This window comes from Durio zibethinus, chromosome 14, assembly GCF_047325235.1.
Source record: "Durio zibethinus cultivar Kanyao isolate XHJ-2024 chromosome 14, ASM4732523v1, whole genome shotgun sequence".
Classification (NCBI taxonomy): Eukaryota; Viridiplantae; Streptophyta; class Magnoliopsida; order Malvales; family Malvaceae; genus Durio; species Durio zibethinus.
This window is the reverse complement of record NC_143175.1, coordinates 7,715,451-7,736,655: the sequence shown is the minus strand read 5'-3', so window position 1 is coordinate 7,736,655 and position 21,205 is coordinate 7,715,451. Positions and strand designations below refer to the sequence as shown.

The following is a 21,205-nucleotide window of genomic DNA, read 5'->3' as shown; positions in this document are numbered from 1 at the left end:
ACACACTTAACAGAAATATGCTTGATTTGAAATTTCTCTGGTTCTGGAAATTTTCTTTGACAAGCTGCAGATCAAAGTTGCTAATCTGTAGTATATATAAGAAACTCCAAAATGCTGAAAATACATATACACTAGTTTTATTTTGTTTTCTTGAAACAGATTGCTTTGTTAACTTCTTGGCCTTGGACTTAGAGTCATGCTGATCTTTCTTTCCAAGTTGGGGTTTCTAGTGTTTTCTGTGCTTTGGGAGTTGCATGAAAAAAGGCTTTTTATGATTTCTATGTCAACATTCTTTGTGTCCAAAACAGGTTTTTTGTAAAACTCAAAGAATAGCCTCTTCCAGGAGCTGTTCAACATTAAGAAAGTTATGGATTAGTTTAGGAATGTTAAAAAATGTCATGAGTATATGCTTTTGTATGCATAAAAAATGACATGTTTTTCCTTCTCTTTTTTTCTGTCATTCTCTTTCCAAGCATGACATATGAATAAATTTAATTGTCAACAGCATAAAGGGTAAAGCATAGCTTCTTCATTGTTGTTGTATGTTAAAGATCACCTCACGTCCAAAATCATTTATAATTCTATTATTCTGTATATTAAATCTGATGATTTGATATTTTATGAAAATTAAGCTAATAAGTAATAACAGATCATTCTTTGTTGGAAATTAGGGAAAAGTGTCTCTATCAGTCGTTTGTTTGTTTGTTTGTTTTCCTTTAATTGACAATTCTTAAAATTTTCAACCTTCTTACAATTCCAAATTGTAATTTTCATGTAACATTTAATGGTTTATTTATTTATTTTTCTTGAAGAATTAGAGTCACCAGAAACCATGTTTCATTCGACTTTCTTGTATTTTGAATTGGAGTCCTTATCCTTCCTTTTGATGATGCACCCTTCATTTGATATTTGAATAGTTTCTTCCAAAAAATCCAAGAAAAATTACTGCTAGTTTTGTTGCAAATCCTTGGCCAGCAATTCAAGAATATGCTCAATCATCTTTGTCAATGGGATTGCCAGGAAGCTACCTATTTTTCAAGGGATAGCCTGTTGAGACTTTTGTTCTTCTCAGTTATAACTATATGACCTAAGTTTTGTACTAAGATAAGAATGGATTTTCAAATAATCTGCTCATTTGTGATACTTTAACTATAAATTCTCATTTGATTGACATCAATGAGTTTTGAAAGAAAAAAAAAGTATTTTTCAACAGATTTGGAATCTTTCATCTTCATTGAACACACATCTGGATGTTACTATCTTGGTATCAGTTTCAAACTCTAGCTGTAAATTCTGCCAACAATTCTTGCCTTTGGGACCAAGGATGATTGTTGGGAAAAATATCATTATTGGTCCCTTGCAAGAATTTAGGGCCTTTGCATACAATATTGGATTCTACTTAAATACTTTGCTTAGGTGCACCACTTTTAAAGTGCTTACTCTTGGGGCTCAAGATGGCAACTTAAACAAACACCTATAAATTTGGAGTGCTGGGAAATTGCATTTTAATCTTCCAATAAAATGTAAGGTTGTGTTTGCACAATAAGGCTCCATGTTCCTTTCCCATCCTACCCTAATGCTCAAACAGGGCCTTATGACCTCAACATCTGTAAAGAAGAGGTATCTCCAAGTCCTAAAGTCATCTGTGACTTTTGTATTTAATTAATAAATTTTATTTTACAGAAAAAACAGCTTCTTATTTTGTTCTAGCACAAAATGTTATTGAAAATGCATTAGCATCGGAATTTAATACACGTTTCAAGTCTGATGAACCTGAAACTATGTGGCACAAAAACCGGTTTTATAGGGAACTCTCAAAGGATCTGGACTAATTCACTTGACCCTTGACATTAATTTCTGAATAAGCAATCATCCTTGAAAACCTCGACTTTGGAAAGCTAGTCCATAGCCTTTGGAAGACTGACAGCCAGGTGAGCAAGAGTGCAGAAACATCTAACATTACTGTTTCTTACTGATAATTGAACTAGTTTTAGTGGGTGAGACTTTCTTACTACTGAATTTGGCTCAATGCAGGTTAATTGATGAAATTAATATTTGGATTAAAATCATTTGGTGTCTTTTCTGGCCCTTTTCATGCAAAATTTATTTTTATGGGGTCCTTTTTCCATTCAACTAAAACCTTCTCATGGCTTACCATGAATTTTATAAATAGTGACAGGCTTGGAAGTGTTTATTTCGTGAATAACCACTGATTTAAGAAAGTGATATTTAGCTTTTTGTTGCACTGAAAACTTGAGAAGCATAAGGGTGGAGCTGAACTTTAACTATGAGATTACACAGGACTAACTTCAATGTAACTTCTAAGCGCATTAGTTAATAAGTTACCAATCCCTTGTTTTTGGTCAACATCAAATGCGCTTTCTTATTCCTGCCCTGTAGAGAATTTGGCCCCCCAAGGTGGCCTTTAATGTTTGGTTCTTCATTTCTCAGAAAAAGAAAACTGATCCAGTATTGAATTTTGACTGAGAAGCACAGAAGGATGTTCTAGAATAAAAAATTTTTTTGAGGATGCATTTTTATTAATTTTACTATATTTTATGGGTTCACATGCAATTCTTATATAGTTAAGGGTTTTGGTATATTATTTTTATCATGCTTTCCTATTTACCAAGTACTATGGTTTAGGAAGTACCATATGTCATGGATCCCACATTAGAATGAGATGGGATGGGTCTTGGGCTTATAAGTCAAGGGCCTTCCTCAACCTAATAGGTATGTCTTTTGGTATCATAGCCTACCTAACTCTTTAATGATGTGAACCTCTTATGAGAGATTCCAGGGTTGAAGACTAAGGTGGGTCCCTCTCCTCTACAGGTGAAAGAGCCAATGCAAAAAAGGGCGTTGCGCAATTGGGTGAGGGAGAATGTCACAGATCCCATAGCGGAAAACGTAGGATGGGTCTTGGGCTTATAAACCAAAGGCCTTCTTCCACTTAATAGTCATGTCTTTTGGGTTGGAAGTGTGGGCCCGTGACTTGTGCAAGTACCTATATTCTTCCAGTTCTTGGTGGCATTTGATTGAGAATATTGAGACCTTGAGATTTTGAATTTTCCCTTGGTTTTAAAGATTCTCTCCACATCTTTTGAATTTCTAGTGAATTTTTTTTCATTTATTTCTCTATCCCTACATCAGGTGGCATACTTAATTTGCTTAAGTCCTTTCATTCTTTGGCCATTTTAATCCCATTTTTCTGATTAAGTGTTATGATGCTGTTTACTCCTATGTCCATTGATTTCGTTTTCTGCAAACCCTATTTTCTACAGTTGGCGAGGGAGACTTTGTCTTTTTGGGTGAAGGCTTACTCCGCAGATACAGCTAAAAGATTGGAAAATTTTGGATTTATACAATTCAGACCTGGTGGTAATCACTTATTCTCAATATACATATGCATTTATGGGCAGTCATGAGAAATAGATGATTTTATGTTTTTATTTATAATTTAGTATCTCTTCATTTCGTGCCTCTAAGACACTTTTATCTGGAAATGAGTGAACAATATGCTGGATTTAGTTGCAATTCATGCAAATTAGCTTAAAGGAGGTAATATCATCTTAAGTCTGAATTTTGTCACATCAGTTATTTCTTGATTTAATAATATTCTCAATCGCAATGGTTTATTGAGTACATTCCGTTTCATTTTCTTTTATAACTTCTATATTTTCTTTATTATTATTTTTTTAATTGTTAACAGGGGAGTATCATGGAAACAACCCTGAGATGTCAAAACTACTTCATAAAGCTGTACGCCAGAAGAGTGAAAGTGCGTTTTCAATTTATCAGCAGCACTTGACCAACCGTCCTGTCAATGTTAGTCTATATATTTGATATTTCTTTTTTCTTGTCTCAATGCCATTGCTAGCGTTATGGAATTACATTAGATATTTTGTTCCTATTATTTTAACTGCAGGTTCTTCGTGATCTTCTTGAATTCAAAAGTGACCGTGCCCCAATTCCTGTTGGAAAAGTTGAACCTGCCTCGTCCATTGTTCAAAGATTTTGCACTGGTGGAATGTCACTTGGAGCTATTTCAAGGGAAACTCATGAGGCAATAGCCATTGCTATGAACAGATTGGGTGGAAAGTCTAATTCAGGAGAAGGTGGTGAGGTAATCCAGGGCTGGTGATATATCATACTGTTTCTGTCTTATTTGTATTCTTTTGAGCACTATATATAGACACACACACACACACACACACATATAGACCAGAATAGTCTTGATTCTGCTACCAAATTATAGCCCAGAATGATATTGAAACTTATCATTTTGTTCAATAATCTTGAAATGAGTCTTTTGGCTTAGTTGAATTGGTAGAGAGCATTGATAGGTTTGGTCAAGTTCTCCTCCCCTCAACTAAACCATCCAATATTTGGAAAAAAAATGAAGAAACTGATATCCCTTGTTTTATTTTCTCCAAGGATCCAATTCGCTGGAGCCCACTTACGGATGTTGTTGATGGGTATTCTCCCACGCTGCCACATCTCAAAGGTCTTCAAAATGGTGATACTGCTACAAGTGCTATTAAACAGGTCATCAAACAGAATTTTGCTTGTAAAAGTTTTCAAATGATCTGTAATTTGTCATGTAGCCCTCATGGGGTTTTCTTTAGGGCACTGACATCGAAACAAAACACCTGTTGATTTCTTGCAAAATGTGAATGGTATATATTTGGATAAATTATGCATTAGCCCCCAAACTGCAATTTCACTTAGCTATCTTTGGTTTCAAATGTGACTTTACCTTGCAACCTTCTCATTTATTCTGCCACAATTAATACAAATAAGAATTGCTTTTTCAAATTTATAGTAAAACAAAGTAAAAATTTTATCAAAAAGACAATACAATGACCTTTAATACTTGAATCTCCTTTACTGTTGGCCACATTTTTGGTGCATTTATATATTTCTGAATGAAAAATTAAAAAAAATAAAATACTGAATACAATATGGAGGCAATCTGTCACTATTCCAGCAGGTGCTAAAGTCAACTGGGAAAAACACATAGGATAGTGCACTATGAACCTTAATTCTTTTATTAAATGTGAATCACATTGATAAACGTGTTGGGTTTTATCTGTAAGGAGAAGTCTGTGCTTTTAAACGTATCAAGTAGGTTATGAAGATTGCTTCTTTTATTCTCATGCATCACCATTTCTTCAGGTTGCTTCTGGTCGTTTTGGTGTTACTCCAACATTCCTGGCCAACGCTGATCAGTTGGAAATCAAAATTGCACAAGGTGCAAAGCCTGGTGAAGGAGGTCAGCTGCCTGGGAAAAAAGTTAGTGCATACATTGCAAGGTTAAGAAATTCTAAACCAGGTGTTCCACTTATATCTCCGCCTCCGCACCATGACATTTATTCTATTGAGGATCTTGCTCAATTGATCTTTGACCTACATCAGGTAATTGATTGCTTCATATTTAATCTAGAGTTAATTATACATATGGTACTTGAACTATAACAAATGTACAATTTAGTAACCAAATTAAAAAATGTTCAATTGACACCTGAACTTTCAAGACATGTATCAAGGTAGTTCAACCATTAACACTGTTGCACCAACTTGCTTATGTGGCATCAAATAGGTTTTCAACATGTTAATTGGTTTTCTAGGCAAGTGAAACTTGAGGAAGGCTTCTGGAAACTCAAAATCAATTTTGGTAAATCAATATGGGATTATTGGCAATTGAAACATGACAACTGATTATTGATTTACCAAAAGGGATTTTAAGTTGCAGAAGTTTTCCTCAAGTCTCAATTGCCTCAAAAACCAATTGTGAAATGTTGATAACTGATTTTAATGTGACATAAACATGTTAGGTTAATGGTTGCCCGAAATTGATACAGATTTTGAATGTTAAGGGGACTAATTGCGCACATTTTTTGTTCAGCTACCAATAACCATTTTAATCTGTTTTATAGTCTTACTAAAAGCAGTATCCTCGAATTACTGATAAGAATGATATCTTAATCTACCAAACACATAGGTCAACCCTAAGGCTAAGGTGTCTGTAAAGCTAGTGGCAGAAGCTGGAATTGGAACAGTTGCTTCGGGGGTTTCAAAGGGTAACGCTGATATCATACAGGTGAATCATCACAATTTATTACCAGCATCTTCAGCTCTTGACTGTTTCATTTTTTGTTCAGTTTTATTTATATGCATGACCTTGAATATAACTATTTTTTTCTGATAAAATTGCATAACACTTTTAATCAATCTTTTCTGAAGACTGTTTACCAACATAGGATGCGCCTTTGACAAATGGGCTCTGAACGTTTATGCATACTTCTATTATTAGAGTATGCTTTTTTCTAGTTCGCACTTCATGTCAGATTATAAGTTTGAATGATTAGTGTAATTGTTACCTAATGATGAAGATATATGTTCATTGATAATTTTGAAGAGCAATTATTGACAACTATGATGAACAAAATAAGTGCAACAGAGAAAAAGTAACATTAAGGGGAAAAAAATTAATTTTTCTGGAGGAAGGTCTCTGCAGTAAAAGGGCATATAAAAGTCATTCAATTAGAAATATTTATTGTGGAGGAGAGCATAGTAGATGGATGTTACTTGAATGACTTCCCATTATGTCAGAACTGATCACTGCAAAATTTTAATGTAAGAGGAATTAAAATATAAAAAAAAACAAAAACAAAATAAAAAAAATCCATTTTCACAAATTTAAGACATCTAACATGAAGTCTAAACACAATTCTTGAAACAACAATAACCTTATTAGATGAATATGACAAAACATGGGTGCAAATTAGAGAAACACCATAAAATTGGATAAAGAGATATAGAATAAAAGGGGAATAAAAGAGGGCTAATTTTTTTAAATAAAAGAGGGTTTATAACAAGAATAAATTTTTTAAATGAATATCTACTCAAATATCCAAGAAAGTTTTCCTAATGCCAAAGTAGGATCTATAAAACCTTCCTAAAAAGTCCTCCACCATAACATTCATGGAGCACACCAACTATCCACTTAAAACTCTCCTAAGCTCTAACAAGAAACTGGAAGCAATTTATTAAGGTGCAAAGCTTAGTGAGTGATCTAATCCTAGTTAACAAAATTGACAACCACATATGCATGAAAGAAAGAAAGACAAAATTGGCGTATTTTTTACTTACTAGAGTAAGTGTATAATGAAAAAGCCTTTAAAAACACTTATTTTAGATTATTAAGGATTAGTATTTAATTGATGCCTCAGATATAAAAAGTACATGATGACAAATGTAGATTTCGTAGATTCACTTTGAAACATATTCAACACGGAGAATAGTGCATTTTGCATTTATGACGTGAAATGAGCATTTTTAAATATTATTCTTATGCCATTTAAACCTCCTACATGTCATACATGTAAGACTTCAGCAATTGATAATTCCTCCTTGAAACACTACAATGAAGTTTAGGCTATAGTGAAAAATGGGTCAAACCCCCGCAATGGGGCTCTGCCAATTAGCTATAGGTCTAAATGTCTTACAACAATCAGTGAACAGCTCATGCTGAATATTTGAACAGGTCTTATGCCAGGCACAATAAATAGGGCTTAATCGATGTATATAAGTGGTCAAAAATCAAATTACTTTCTTAACTTTAAATTACTGTAGTCAAAGAAAGAGGTCATAGCATTTCAAAATCTCATTTGTTGGATCTCAAATTCATTCAAAATGTTAGATTTTGTCAGAAAAGATCATATAGTGCATAAATGTCTAAAAATGTGTTAAATACATTATGCAGATTTGGATGACCAAAGGACTTTAAAATACTCTAAGTGTGCCTAAAACAACATAAAAACAGAATGCAACTCTAATGTAAGAATTATATTCAAATTTAAAGGAAATGCTCTAAGTACTCAAAACTAAGTTTAGGAAGCACTTTGAACAGACTGAATTTATATTTAGGTTGATTGTGGCATAGAAAATATATGCTGAAAAGGTATTTTAAAGTTTAAATCTTGAAATAGTTATTAAGAGGAAAAACGCAAAGATAATGATCACAATTTAGAACTTGAAATAGAGCTTCTTGGTGAACAGATATTAGAAAACCTCAATTTTGAATGTTCTAGATGAGACTGATGATATTCACAGACAATCTATACTAAGCTTAGTACCTGTGATCATAAATTTTGAATTCATGTATATCCCTTTAAATTATCAGTCCTACGAGCTTATTAACACACACTTGCTGCTTCCAGAACTTCTAAAAATTGAGTTTAGTAGATGCTTAAAAGAAATTTGCAATATTCAAAAACTGGTTGGTCTAAGAGGGTCACTACTGCTGTCCTAGTTTTCATCTGGTTCTTTAACGTTTCCAAATCAAAGCGGCATTTTGGAGTTAAACTTTTGGCATATCTATTATCTGCCACAAAGTGCTAGCATTGAAGTTGATTAGACTGAGATAACAGTTATTCAAGTTGATCATGGTTCTCAAATGTTTCCTTCACATCCAAATGAAACAAATCTTGTGCCAATGGACTTTTGGCCTTGTTAAGGAGTGAAGCCAGTGATGTTAAGGAGTCATCCTTGCTAGGGAGATATCTGCCTTGTATATTCATGATATAGAGTGTTTGTGTCTCTGTTCATTGTCTAGATTTTTTGCATCTTTATCGAATGCTTCTATTTTCTTTACATATTCTTTTTAAATATGAATTTACAGATCTAATATCAGTGAATTTATGCATAAATGTGATAAGGGGAAAGCAAAATCTAAAAGAGCTGTTTTTGAGCATAACTCTTAGGAATCCATCAGAAGTCGACTAACGACTCTAATTTGCTTTGGCAGATATCAGGTCATGATGGTGGTACTGGAGCCAGTCCCATAAGTTCCATTAAACATGCTGGTGGTCCTTGGGAGCTTGGGCTCACAGAGACCCACCAGGTATTTGTTTATCCTACCAAAATAAATCATGGAAATTTATTTATCATTTCATAAGACACTGTAGGACTATCTGAGAAATGTCAAATTGCCGATATTTTACAGACTCTTATTGAAAATGGACTAAGAGAAAGGGTAATTCTTAGAGTTGATGGTGGTTTCAAAAGTGGAGTTGATGTTCTAATGGCTGCAGCAATGGGTGCTGATGAGTATGGTTTTGGTTCTGTGGCAATGATTGCCACTGGATGTGTTATGGCTCGCATTTGTCACACAAATAATTGCCCAGTTGGTGTTGCCAGTCAGGTACTAGGAAAAACCTTTTCCATATCTGATGCTTTGATTGCTTGTGCTCTTATTTTATATATTATCCCATACCTTTTGTTATTAATATATTTCTTTTAATTTAATTTTAGCGAGAAGAACTTCGTGCACGATTTCCTGGTGTGCCCGGTGACCTTGTCAATTTCTTTTTATATGTTGCAGAGGAGGTAATCCATAATCCATATTCCTGATGGGGTTTTGCTTTGCATAAATTTTTTTTCCCAATTAAGACTCAATTTTAGATTATCATGCTCAGTTTTGCTTTACTGCATTCTTCTCTAATAGAATTAATTTTATTTGTAGGTTCGTGGCATCTTAGCACAACTGGGTTATGAAAAGCTAGATGATATAATTGGACGAACAGATTTATTAAAACCAAGAGATATCTCACTAGTGAAAACCCAGCATCTTGATCTGAATTATATCTTGTCGGTATGTATTCAAATCACTGCCTGCTCTCGTCATGAGTATTTTGTCGTTAATATGCTCACTCGACATGAGAACTGTCCTTGTTTCCTAGAGTGTTGGCTTACCAAAATGGAGCAGTACTGCAATCAGGAATCAAGAAGTTCACTCAAACGGTCCTGTTCTGGATGATATTTTACTTGCTGATCCTGAGGTAACACTTGCATGACTAATAATTAATGAATAATTTTGTTAATATGTATGCTTAGTGGTATATTTTACCCAGAGCCTCCGCATTATGAGTATTCAGGTTGGTGGTTCGCTCTGTGGTAAGCTGAGATTGAATTTTGGCATTTGATTAGATTTTCATATCATACACTGATTAATGATTTCGGTTCCTGACATTGTCTCTCATCTAAGGGTTTCTGTTGTTGTCTAAATCTTTATATATGTTATTTTATATTTATGATCAATGCCTTTGTTCTTGACTGGGACATTGAATGGCCCTATCTTGTGAGATTTAGACAAACAAAAGATCTTCCAGCAGTTCCCTCTATTTCAAATGTTCTTAAATTTGTTTTAACTTGGTTCTGCAAGTTTTACTTCTTCAGTTCTGTCATCTTATTGTGTATGAAGCACAGATACACCTCAGCCTCCTGCATATTGGTGATGTATTTGTTTTGGATACTTTCATACTTTCTATACGCCAGGATATGTATCAACATGGCTGAATATGGAAAAAAGTTGAAACATAATAAAATTTTTTTCATACATGGTGAATGACGCCAGAAATTCAAATCAGAAAACAAGATTAAAAATGGGATAACACATGAAGTGGCTATGGAAGTGGCATCACGTTGACCAGAAAGGTGTTAGAAAATTTGAGTTTACAAAGGGAAATAGTAGAAAGTAGAGGGAATGTCTTGATGTACATGGCTGCTTTAATCTCAGATAATTTTGATTTGAGCCTTAAATAAGAGAAGAAAAGAGAGGAAATTGATATTGGTCTGGGTTGGAAAAGAGAAAAGCAACTAGAGAAGTCAGTGGCTTTGCAAAAGAATAAGGGTACTTTTGTTCTGGCCAACAGCAAGGGTAGCTGAGTGGCAAAAAAACCAACTTACATAATCTTCATAGCACATATAGCATGGACTGGGCCTAGTAAGTCTCTAAGCTTATTGGCTCATAGCATTCTGTTTTAATAGCATAAAGCCCAAACTTGAAGGCTATTAAGTCTATTTATGAAGATACTTTCACAATCACAAAATTTACCTTAGTAACTTATTACAACAAAAAAATTTTATTTTATTTATTTAAATGACTTTTCACCGTATTCTTATTTAAAATTTATTAAAAATATAATTTTTGGTTACAGTATCAAGCTTTGCCTGTATCTAATTTCTTAGAAGTTGCAATGTTGGTATGACCATATCATGTCGTACCTGTACCCTTATCCCATGTCATTATCTGTGCTTCCTTGGCAGCACTTCTGCACTTCCAAGACTCCAGGAGAATTTTCAAATGAAGCATGCCAATATAGTTGGTAGTTACAGTGGCAAAGTTTCATAATCAAAATCTGTCCTCTAATTATTTGACCATGATCTCTGATATCTGAGTGCAATTTTGTCTCAGTTTTATGCACTGTAGAAAATTGCTAATGTCATAGACTTTGTAGCTGTTTCTGTTAATAATCCTTATGCTAAGTTGCTATCCAAATAAGAAGGACTATTAAGTTGAGCTACAAGTTGAGATAAGAGGTATAGATGGAGGAGTATCAACATCTCCCAACTTTCAATAAAATGGTTTGGAATTCGGAAAGGGCTTTCAGTTTTAACTTGGAAAAACATGATTTTTTTTATTGACTTAGCAACCTATATTATCTGGTATTTCCCCACATTGGTTTTGGACTTGTTGTGGCTTTATATTCGAGTTGGCCCTCTTCTCCTATTGCTCATTGGTTTTAGGTAGGATGCTAACATGGTATTGGAGTCCAAGATTGTTATGTTGCTTATTGTTCTTGTTGTTTGCTACCCTTTATTTGTTTGCCCACATGCTAGGCCCCTTTGTTTCAGTTGTTAATAATCGACCTAAATGTAGTGATGATTGTTAGCCGCTATTATCACACATTGTTTAAGTCTTGAGTTTGCTGTGGCCTTATATTCCATATTGGGCTTCTCCATTTGTTGTCAATTGGTTTTAGGTTGGATGCCTTTATAAGAACTAGATAGGTTGATAGAAACACAAAATTGCAAAATAAAGAAACAAAGTGGTAGATAGGTTTAATTGTTAAATGATGTTATGAAAAATGTTAATTGAATTTAATTAATTCTGCAACATCTGTGGCATGAGTTGCTACTAGTAGCCAGCTATTAAGAAGCTTTCTTAATTCCTCCCAGATATCAAATGCAATTGAAAATGAGAAAGAGGTACATAAAACTATAAAGATATACAATGTGGACCGTGCTGCTTGTGGTCGTGTTGCAGGTGTAATTGCAAAGAAATATGGTGACTCTGGTTTTGCAGGGCAGCTTAACATAACGTGAGATCCGACTTCTTAATAGCCAATGTTAGTACTTTAAACACATCTTTATTCATGCAAGCTAAAATAGTTTTCTTGTTGCCCATAGATTTACTGGTAGTGCTGGGCAGTCGTTTGCGTGCTTCCTGACCCCCGGAATGAATATTCGGCTTATTGGAGAAGCTAATGATTATGTGGGAAAGGTATTTGATTTAATTGCAATCTGCATCCTTTGTTGCATAATTTTAAGGCTTTGGAAAAAGATGCTTTGATTTTCCAAAATTTGAAGTTGGTTAGTACAATAATTTGCATTGTTATGGTTCAACTGATTTTTTGATTGACTCAGCAGTTGGCAACTATGAACTGAACTATTTATGAAACAATCTAAACACATAAACTGAGCATCAAAGTGTTTCCATTTTCAAAAACTATCTAGTGGAGTCATTTTGATTTAATGTAAACTGATTTGTGAACATTGTTATCCAACTTTCTAGTTAAATTGGAATTTAAGACAACTTTTAAGCTGAGCCTTCAAGCAATGATTCAACTCTTCGTTGTTTCTTCATAGAATGTAACATGAGCTCTATAAATATTATAAGGGTATGGCTGGAGGTGAGTTGGTAGTAACTCCTGTTGAGAATACTGGGTTTTGCCCCGAGGATGCAACAATAGTTGGAAACACATGTTTGTATGGGGCAACAGGTGGCCAAATCTTTGTTAGAGGGAAGGCTGGAGAGCGCTTTGCTGTGAGAAACTCACTCGCACAAGCAGTGGTTGAAGGAACTGGTGACCATTGCTGTGAGTATATGACTGGTGGTTGTGTGGTTGTACTTGGAAAGTGAGTAATGGTTATTTCTTTTTTGTACTGGTTATCATGAAGCATCTTGATGGAATTCATTGAACATTTGTATTTATTTTTAACAGAGTGGGTAGAAATGTTGCTGCTGGAATGACTGGAGGTTTAGCTTACATACTTGACGAGGATGATACTCTTATCCCCAAGGTTTGTGCAGCAACAGGCCTATCTTCCTCTCTTATACCCTGGCTTCTAAATTATATCATACAATGGAAAATGTCCTGTTTAATGGTCTTGCATTCTTTAGCATAATCTCTGGAAATGCTATGCACTTAAATTTGATATGAGGCCTTTCTGCTGCTATAGAAAATGATTTCCCTTTCTCGCTCTCTATATATTATATATGCACTTTGTCTATTTATTCAAGAGGATTTTTTTATAAATGATTCCATTTATTTAAATTTTGTTCTTGCATCCCCCTCCCACCCCCTTCTCTCCTTAACACATTCATGTTGCATTGTCGGTACTTATTTGGCATAACCATTTAGCCATAATTGTTTTTCATTTTATGACTAAAGCTGCTTTTCCTGCTTCTATTGCCTCTTATCTCCTTCATCATTATCAATATTTCTTCAAATCCTCATCTTTACAATTTTATAAATGTTTGATCAGGTAAATAAGGAAATTGTGAAGATCCAAAGAGTAACTGCCCCTGTTGGACAGATGCAGCTCAAGAGTCTTATTGGGGCTCATGTTGTAAGTTCACCTAGAATTGTCCAACAATCATCATGAATGAGCACAACACAGAAATACTTGACTTTCACATATTGCGATGCTACCCTAAGAGCCACTGCTCGCTAACAAGTGGCAGAGTCACATTACGACCATGGGCTGCCTAACTTTTAGTTTTCTCATATATACATGAGGACTTTAGTTTAGGTTTTGCAAAAAAGTATATGAATCTGCCCACTCAAGACCTAAACCTTTAGTATAAGATGATATTAAAAATTTATAGGAACTTCTCTTATTTGAGGAAATATTTATAAATTCTAGTGTCCCAAAAGCATTAAATATTGAAATAATGATGAGTCTAATTTAGAATTTCTCAAATTACATGTCATTTTACTTGTCTATATGTGGCTATCATGGGATTTAAGGAAAAAAAAAAAAAGCTTTGATTTTGGCATATTTTATATTTTATATTAAAATTTTAATTTCTTTTATAAAATTAACGTACCATGATATATAATTCCAAAAAGTAAAAAAATTCATGAAAAATAATTCTGGAATATTGAAAAAAATGAGAATTAGTTTTTCAAAAAAGAAAATAGCATATAATTTGGGACATAAAAAAATTGACAAAAAAAGTGATATGCAAGGAGTATATTTTTTTAAACCATATCTTATGTTTCTACTTTTAAGTGATTTGCTTGTTATGTAATAGTTGTCACCAGAAGTCAATGCCTCTTTTGTATACTAAATAAATTTAATTTTTACATGTATCAAAATTTTTTTTAAGTTTTACATTATATATGTATATATTATTCTTTTGTTTGAAATTTTATGTTCCTCAATGTTTTCCACAAACTAAAACAAAGTCTCAAAAAAAGTAGGATGTAAATCAATATCATGAATATATAAACTTGTAGCCATTTGTTTATTATATTTGCAAGTGGTAATTTAATCCCCTGCTACTGACACAACTTGAAAACATCTTTGATTTTCTTTAGGCGGATTAAGTAAGGAGTTAAGGACATTCCTTTTTTCAATTTTGAGATGTTATTGTTGAATAATGTTGGTTAAAATTATAATTAATAGTATTTTATGCAATGGGGATTGTCATTACATTAACTCCAAAAACTAGTTTTATAAATATCAGCTTTGCTGTTTGTTGCTCATAAATTGTGGTTTAACTTTTATATTGGTACCCTAATGCTAACTCTCTGATGTCAAGTAGTTCCAGAATTACAAATCATTTTATCAACTGCATTGCCTTTATTTTAATTCGGAAATGATGTCTTTACTTTGTAAATCTTCATGGTGAAGGAAAAAACTGGGAGCAGCAAAGGTTTTACGATTCTGAAGGGGTGGGACAGGTACTTACCACTGTTCTGGCAGCTGGTTCCACCTAGTGAAGAAGATACCCCGGAGGCTTGTGCTACATATCAAAGTACAACTCCTGAGCAGGTGACATTCCAGTCAGCATAAGATAATGATTTGCAGGTATGTTCACCAAAAGCCTTTTTGCAGCCTCACTCTGTACAGATCAACCAAAAGGGGATGGGTTGAGGGTTATGAATGCATTTCATGCTTGGGGGACTAACTTTGTTAATCAAAGGTAGTTTATCAGTGTTTGGTTTTGAACCATCGCATATCCATCCCCGGAGCATTCAGCCCCAAAGCATTGTAGCAGTTGTATAGTGATCTGTGTTTGAAAAATTCAGGGTTAGTTTAAGTTTTCACAAATCTTGTCAATGCTTATTTGGTTGGCAACAATTACAGACTGTCGTGGCTTGTTTTCAAAGGTAACAATTAGGATCAGTTACAATTGTGATGTGGTCCATTCATGTGAGCCACATGATATTGCGGTTCATTTTAGAGCCATTTTAGGTGGAGCGAGAAATAAAGAGAAAGAAGGAAAAAAATGATTTTCTTTCATTTATGTTGAACAAGAAAATAATGTTTTTTAAAAAAAGTTAAATACTGATTTAGTCTTCATACTATAATTTTTTGTTAGTTTGATGCTTACAAAATAAATTTTGTATTTGCATACTAAATCTTTTATTCGATGTATTTTTGAATGCTAACAACTAACAATCAAATGGTATGAAACCTCAATAAAATCTGGACATGTGATAACAAATATCACATTATTTGTGAGTTCATTGTTATGATAGCATCTAAAGAAAAAAAAATTCAGAAAAACTAAAATGAAAGAAATTTTTTGAAAAATTAAAAATTCAAAAAAAAAATCAAAATAAATATCTTATTTTTAATTCAAAATTTAAAAAATAAAAGAAAGAGAGAAAAGAATGTGGGGAGAGGAGGGTATCATGAAATAATTAGTCTTTATTTAATTTTAATTCAAATGTATATTTTCAAATATTAGAATATTAATATATATTTTTTTAATTTCTAATATTTTTGTAATATTGTCTAGCCTACTCAGGTATGACACACCCGAACAAAGTTTTCAAATGATTTCGACTCGACTAGAATTTGATTCATTGATATCTTTAATTATATTATAAACTATAGCTTATAGATTTTTAATTTCATAGAAAAGGTTTTTAAAAATAAATAAAAAAATTAAAATCACAAAAGTTTTTTAAACATTCATAACTCATGGACAAAAGAGAAGAAGTGTTGATTCGAAATTAAACATTTTATATTTTGTCAAGAACTTTTTAATCATTAGCTCTTTGAATTTACGTGAGTATTCAATTTTAAATTGAAGGAGCATATCTTTTGCTTTTACGTGAACCAATGAAAAAGATCTCCTTTGCAAAGAGTAGCCAGATCTGTTGGCTCTCCATAACCTGGCTCGGATTTTGGATAGAATTTTTTAAATTTCAATTGAGAATATTAATTAATTCATAAAATTTTAAAAATATTAAGTATTAATAAAAAATAATTTTTAATATATTTCAAACAATATTTGGTTTATTTGAGCTGGATGTAGTGGCGTAACCAGAAAATAATTTTAATAACTAGAAAATAATTTTAGTGAGTCATACTCTTATACTAAATTATCATATTATATAAATACATAAATACTTTTTACATTGTATTATTAAAAAATTTTCTCTGTAAATTCAATTGTTTTAGATATTAAATAAATAAAAAAACTCCTAGAAATATTATCTTCTTTTAATTATGCTTATGATATAATTATAATTATAACTAAATTTATAAATTAAATTGAATATATATTGATTTAGTGCAATAAAATATTGATAATTTATTTTCATCTTTTAGTAAAGTTCATGGGCATATTTTGGGGATTTATGTGCTTAATATGTGATTATATTTATACATAAATGTAAAGATTTTTATCTTGTTGAAAATTTAGATATTACTATTATCCTTATAAAATGAATAAAAATTTTATTTGTTTATCCTTTTATGTTTATATTGAATTTGAGCGCATTCAATAAGAAAAGTTATATAAATTTTACTATTATTTTTATAATTATAATTTTTTAAAATTTGAGTGGAATCGATTGATCTCAGAAAATACATGTGACTAGGCGAGTTTAAATGGGTTTGATTTTGATAAGGTTTTCAAAAGGTGAATTGGACATGACCAAACCTACGAATGCATATATATGTAACGTCATATCAATGTGTACGGTAATAAAAAAGAAAAGAAAAGAAAAAAAATACATATATCATAATGATTTTTTTTTTAAATTCGACAATTTTAAAAAAAATAAAGAGTTGTTATTTTTTTTACGTGTAATTGGCATTTTAAAAAAAATTATTAATTTAACAAAATTTTAAAATTAATTAAGATTTAAAATAAAATAATTTTTTTTGTTTATAAAAATAATTAAATTCGAGAATACGATTATTTGTAAACAAAAATTAGCACTCTCACAACATTTATTTTAAAAAATAATACTAATTAATCATATATTATTATTTAATCTTGACAAAAACAAGCTTGATTTTAATATTAAAAAATAATTCTCTTAGTTCTTTTTTATTATCAAAATTTTTGTTTTTTACTAGCTTTATATTTTCAAAATTTTCTTAAAAATATTAAGTATTATTTTTTTTATTTTGAAAAATAAACTAAAATATTATTTGTTGAAAAACTCTAAAAATATTTTAATATATTGATAACTTTAAAAAAGATTTTCTCATATAAAGATTTTTTAAGAATTTATATTTGAATTCCTTTAAATCTCATATTCAAAAATTCATGTTTATTTTAAAAATTAATTAATGCGTTTGAAATGTAAATAATGAAGCATGATTATCATATGTCACTTTATTCCTTTTAAAATAATCTTTTTATCCTTTTTAAACAAAATAATAAATAAATAAAAATATTTTTATGTTAAATATTTTTTTAAATACACTTTAATATAGTATTTTAAGAAAAAAATTTTATGTAAAAATTTTTAAAGAATCATTACCAATTCCTTAACATCCCATCTTTAAAAATATTTTTATTTGTTATTATTATTTATTTTTAAAAATTGTACTAGATTTTATAACACTAGTTTTTTAAAAAAGCAAATATATTTATTTTAAAAATTTAAAATTTAAATATGTATATATAAACAAATAAGTAGCTTTAAAAAATTATGCAAAAAACGTTGGTCAATATTGATAAAAAAGTCAATGAAAATCGATCAATCAACAGGTAAACACGAGTCGTGAGTCAGTCAATAATTCTAATCAATTGCAAAGAGTAGAGTCGGGTCGGGCATAAGCATAGGTAAACTTTTTTTTTTTTTTTTTAAATAGCTATAAAACCAAAGTTTTTTTTTTTTTTTTAAATTCATTCGAAGTTTTAAAACAATTCTCTTAAAAAATAAAAAGCCACTCTCTCTAAAAATTAAAAAACTTCACCCATCCTCAAATTTAGGGTTAACAATCCAATTCATCCTTGATAAGTTTTAATCTAATTCAATTTCATAAATTTGATTTATTTTAAAAATTTAATTTTAGATTGGATTGAATCGAATAATGTTAAAAAAAAAATTGAGATCGAAACGAGTTTAAATTTTAGACAAACTCGACTCAATTTGATTTGATATTATATAAAAATTATTTTTTAATTAATTATTTATATACATAATTATATAATTATATTTAAAAATTTAATATTTTATTTTTAAAAATAATATTTTATTAATTTCAAATTGTATTAAATCAGATACGATTTATATAATATCAGATCGGATCAAATTCGAGTATAAAAAATTAAAAAAATATTTGGATCAGGTTCGGGGTGAGAAAAAACTCATCCCGACCCGACCCATTGTCATCCTACACAAATCGTAAACTCAAATCTTGGTCATTGGCAACTGCGCCAGCCACATCATTCCGCCACTGGTCGTCGATCGTTGGTGTCAAAACTTGATCGACGGATTCCTCCATTTTCTCCTCGTCTTTTCGTTTTTAAGCTTAGATTTTTCCAAAATGACCAAGATTTGCCTAGATCTACGTTGAAAACCTGCTGCTTTAAAACCTGAAATTTCCTCTTCTGTCGCACCAAAAATCTTCTTCTCACAATATGTTCGTCATCTAGCCCTAGCCTCTCACCTCACCAAGAATCAAGCCTCGAAACCTCCTAAAATACCTCGAACCCAAAATCTTTTGAAACCCTCTTTTCTCTTTTTTTGTTTTTCGATTTTTTTTCTTGTGCATGTGTGATTGCTGCTTCCTCTAATAGGAATGAAATTTTTTTTGTGTTTTAATTTTAGTTTTGGACTGTTGTTTGGAAAGGTTTTTTAGGTTGTTCATAGTGTAAGATTCAGGTACGTTTGGGTAATTATGGTTTTTTGGTTAGTGAGGGGGTTTTGATTTTGATTGTTTGTGTATGGTGGCGGTGATTGGTGGTGACTGTGGGCTTAAGGGTCAAGGTAGTTACAGGCTATGGTGGTTGCGGGGTTAAGGGTAATGGGATTTTTTTTTTGAGTGTAATTGCTGTAAAAAATTGGCCTTTTCTTGGGTCGATTTTTCTGCACAATTTTATAACCATCTTCAACTTTTAGGTTCATAGCAAAACTGAAAAAATATTTAGAGATGTGGGTAAGATGGGGCTTGTTGGCAGCTAAATTTTAGCTATAATGGTGGTTTTCCAAGTCCTTTTTCTGTGTTGTTGATTTTCAAAAATTACAGTTTGCTTAATACTTTGGTCTTCCTAATTTCGGTTTACATTAGGTATTTTAAGGGGATGGTTGGCTTGTCACAACCAAAAAGAATTGATCATTGTTCTTCAGGAAAGGTAAATTGCAGGGAATGGTCGAAGAATGGACAAGGTAGGGGTGGCCGACTGGTCTGTAAGTGGTAGTGTGCACGACACCCTACACCACCTTTTTTTTATTATTTTATTTAATTTTAAGATTAATTAATTAATTAATTAAAATTTAATTAATTTTAGTCAAACAATTTTGGACCTTAAATTGGATTTATATGACCTCATTGAATTCTGGGCTCCTAAGCCCATATAACCCAACTTTAATTGGATCTAATACTTGCAAAATGGCCTAAGAAATGTAGATCTAACATAAAGCCCAAATAAGTCTAACAATTTTTCAAATGTGCTCAAATTAGGTATGAAAATAACAATCCATTTTAGCTAACCCAAATAAATTGAGGTGTTTACCATTGTTTTTCTTTATACATTGTTGATTTTCAACAATAGGATAAAAATTTAACAAAAAATTTGTGTAGGATAAGAAATTCAAAAGTTTTATATTTTTCCTCTCCTTTTTTTTTTGAATTTTTTCCATTTTTCTATAGTTTTTGTTTTTTTGTTTTGTTTTTCTAAATATTTCTCTCTACAAAAGCTTTAAAACTTTGAAAATCTCATTAAAAGAAAAGTCTTTATAAATAGAGGGTTTGAATTTTTTTAATATCTCATCTAAAAAAAGGTTTCCCATAGAAAGAGGTTTTAAAACTTTTAACATGATTCATTTGAAAAAGTTCTTCATTATTTGATATCTCGTCTGAAAAAAGAATTCCATAAGCATAGGTTTTGAAAGTTTTAAAAGTCTTACTTGAAAGAAGGCTCATCGTAAATAAAGACTAAAAAACTTTTAAGAATCTTTTAAAAAAAATTCTTTGTTTATTTGAAATTTTATAAATCCTATTCAAAAAGCTCCCATAAATAGATATTTTGAAATATTAAAAATTGTCTAAAAAAAATCCTCATAAACAAAAGTTTTGAAACTATAAAATTTAATTTGAAATAAAACTTTACATAAACAAAAGTTTTGAAACTTTTAAAAATATCTTTCAAAAAACTTTTCATAAATAGAATTTTAAAACTTTAAAAATTTTATCCAAAAAACTTGTCATAAACAAAAGTTTTGAAACTTAAAAATTTTTATATGAAAAAGTTCCTTATAAATAGAGGTTTTGAAACTTTAAAAATCTTATTTTGTGCCAATTTAATTAAGCTCAATATCCACACGTGCCATCTAAATTGGATTTAAAATTTTAACTTTTGCGCTAATTTAAATAAGCTTAAATTTCATTTATGCTAGTTAGATTGGGCTTAACAATATCTTCTCTTGTGCCA

At 31.3% G+C, this 21,205-nt stretch overlaps 1 protein-coding gene across 4 annotated transcripts in view; it reads left to right on the top strand.

The window, feature by feature from the left end:
- Nucleotides 1-15,660, top strand: part of GLU2 (glutamate synthase 2) — a 37,594-nt gene extending 21,934 nt beyond the window's left edge. For 2 of the 4 annotated variants that reach the window (XM_022886924.2, XM_022886926.2), the window contains exons 17-33: nucleotides 3,285-3,381; nucleotides 3,713-3,828; nucleotides 3,929-4,126; nucleotides 4,438-4,548; nucleotides 5,179-5,418; nucleotides 6,005-6,103; nucleotides 8,813-8,908; nucleotides 9,011-9,208; nucleotides 9,319-9,393; nucleotides 9,530-9,658; nucleotides 9,747-9,845; nucleotides 12,025-12,167; nucleotides 12,256-12,349; nucleotides 12,746-12,984; nucleotides 13,071-13,149; nucleotides 13,615-13,698; nucleotides 14,989-15,660. In XM_022886924.2, the coding sequence (XP_022742659.2) occupies nucleotides 3,285-3,381; nucleotides 3,713-3,828; nucleotides 3,929-4,126; nucleotides 4,438-4,548; nucleotides 5,179-5,418; nucleotides 6,005-6,103; nucleotides 8,813-8,908; nucleotides 9,011-9,208; nucleotides 9,319-9,393; nucleotides 9,530-9,658; nucleotides 9,747-9,845; nucleotides 12,025-12,167; nucleotides 12,256-12,349; nucleotides 12,746-12,984; nucleotides 13,071-13,149; nucleotides 13,615-13,698; nucleotides 14,989-15,150 (2,259 nt within the window). In that variant the 3' untranslated portion in view covers nucleotides 15,151-15,660. Of the gene's footprint in view, nucleotides 1-3,284; nucleotides 3,382-3,712; nucleotides 3,829-3,928; nucleotides 4,127-4,437; nucleotides 4,549-5,178; nucleotides 5,419-6,004; nucleotides 6,104-8,812; nucleotides 8,909-9,010; nucleotides 9,209-9,318; nucleotides 9,394-9,529; nucleotides 9,659-9,746; nucleotides 9,846-12,024; nucleotides 12,168-12,255; nucleotides 12,350-12,640; nucleotides 12,985-13,070; nucleotides 13,150-13,614; nucleotides 13,699-14,988 lie in introns of those variants that run through there. The other 2 variants (XR_016327477.1, XM_089743400.1) reach the window with 2 other exon arrangements.
- The last annotated feature ends 5,545 nt before the right edge of the window (nucleotides 15,661-21,205 follow it).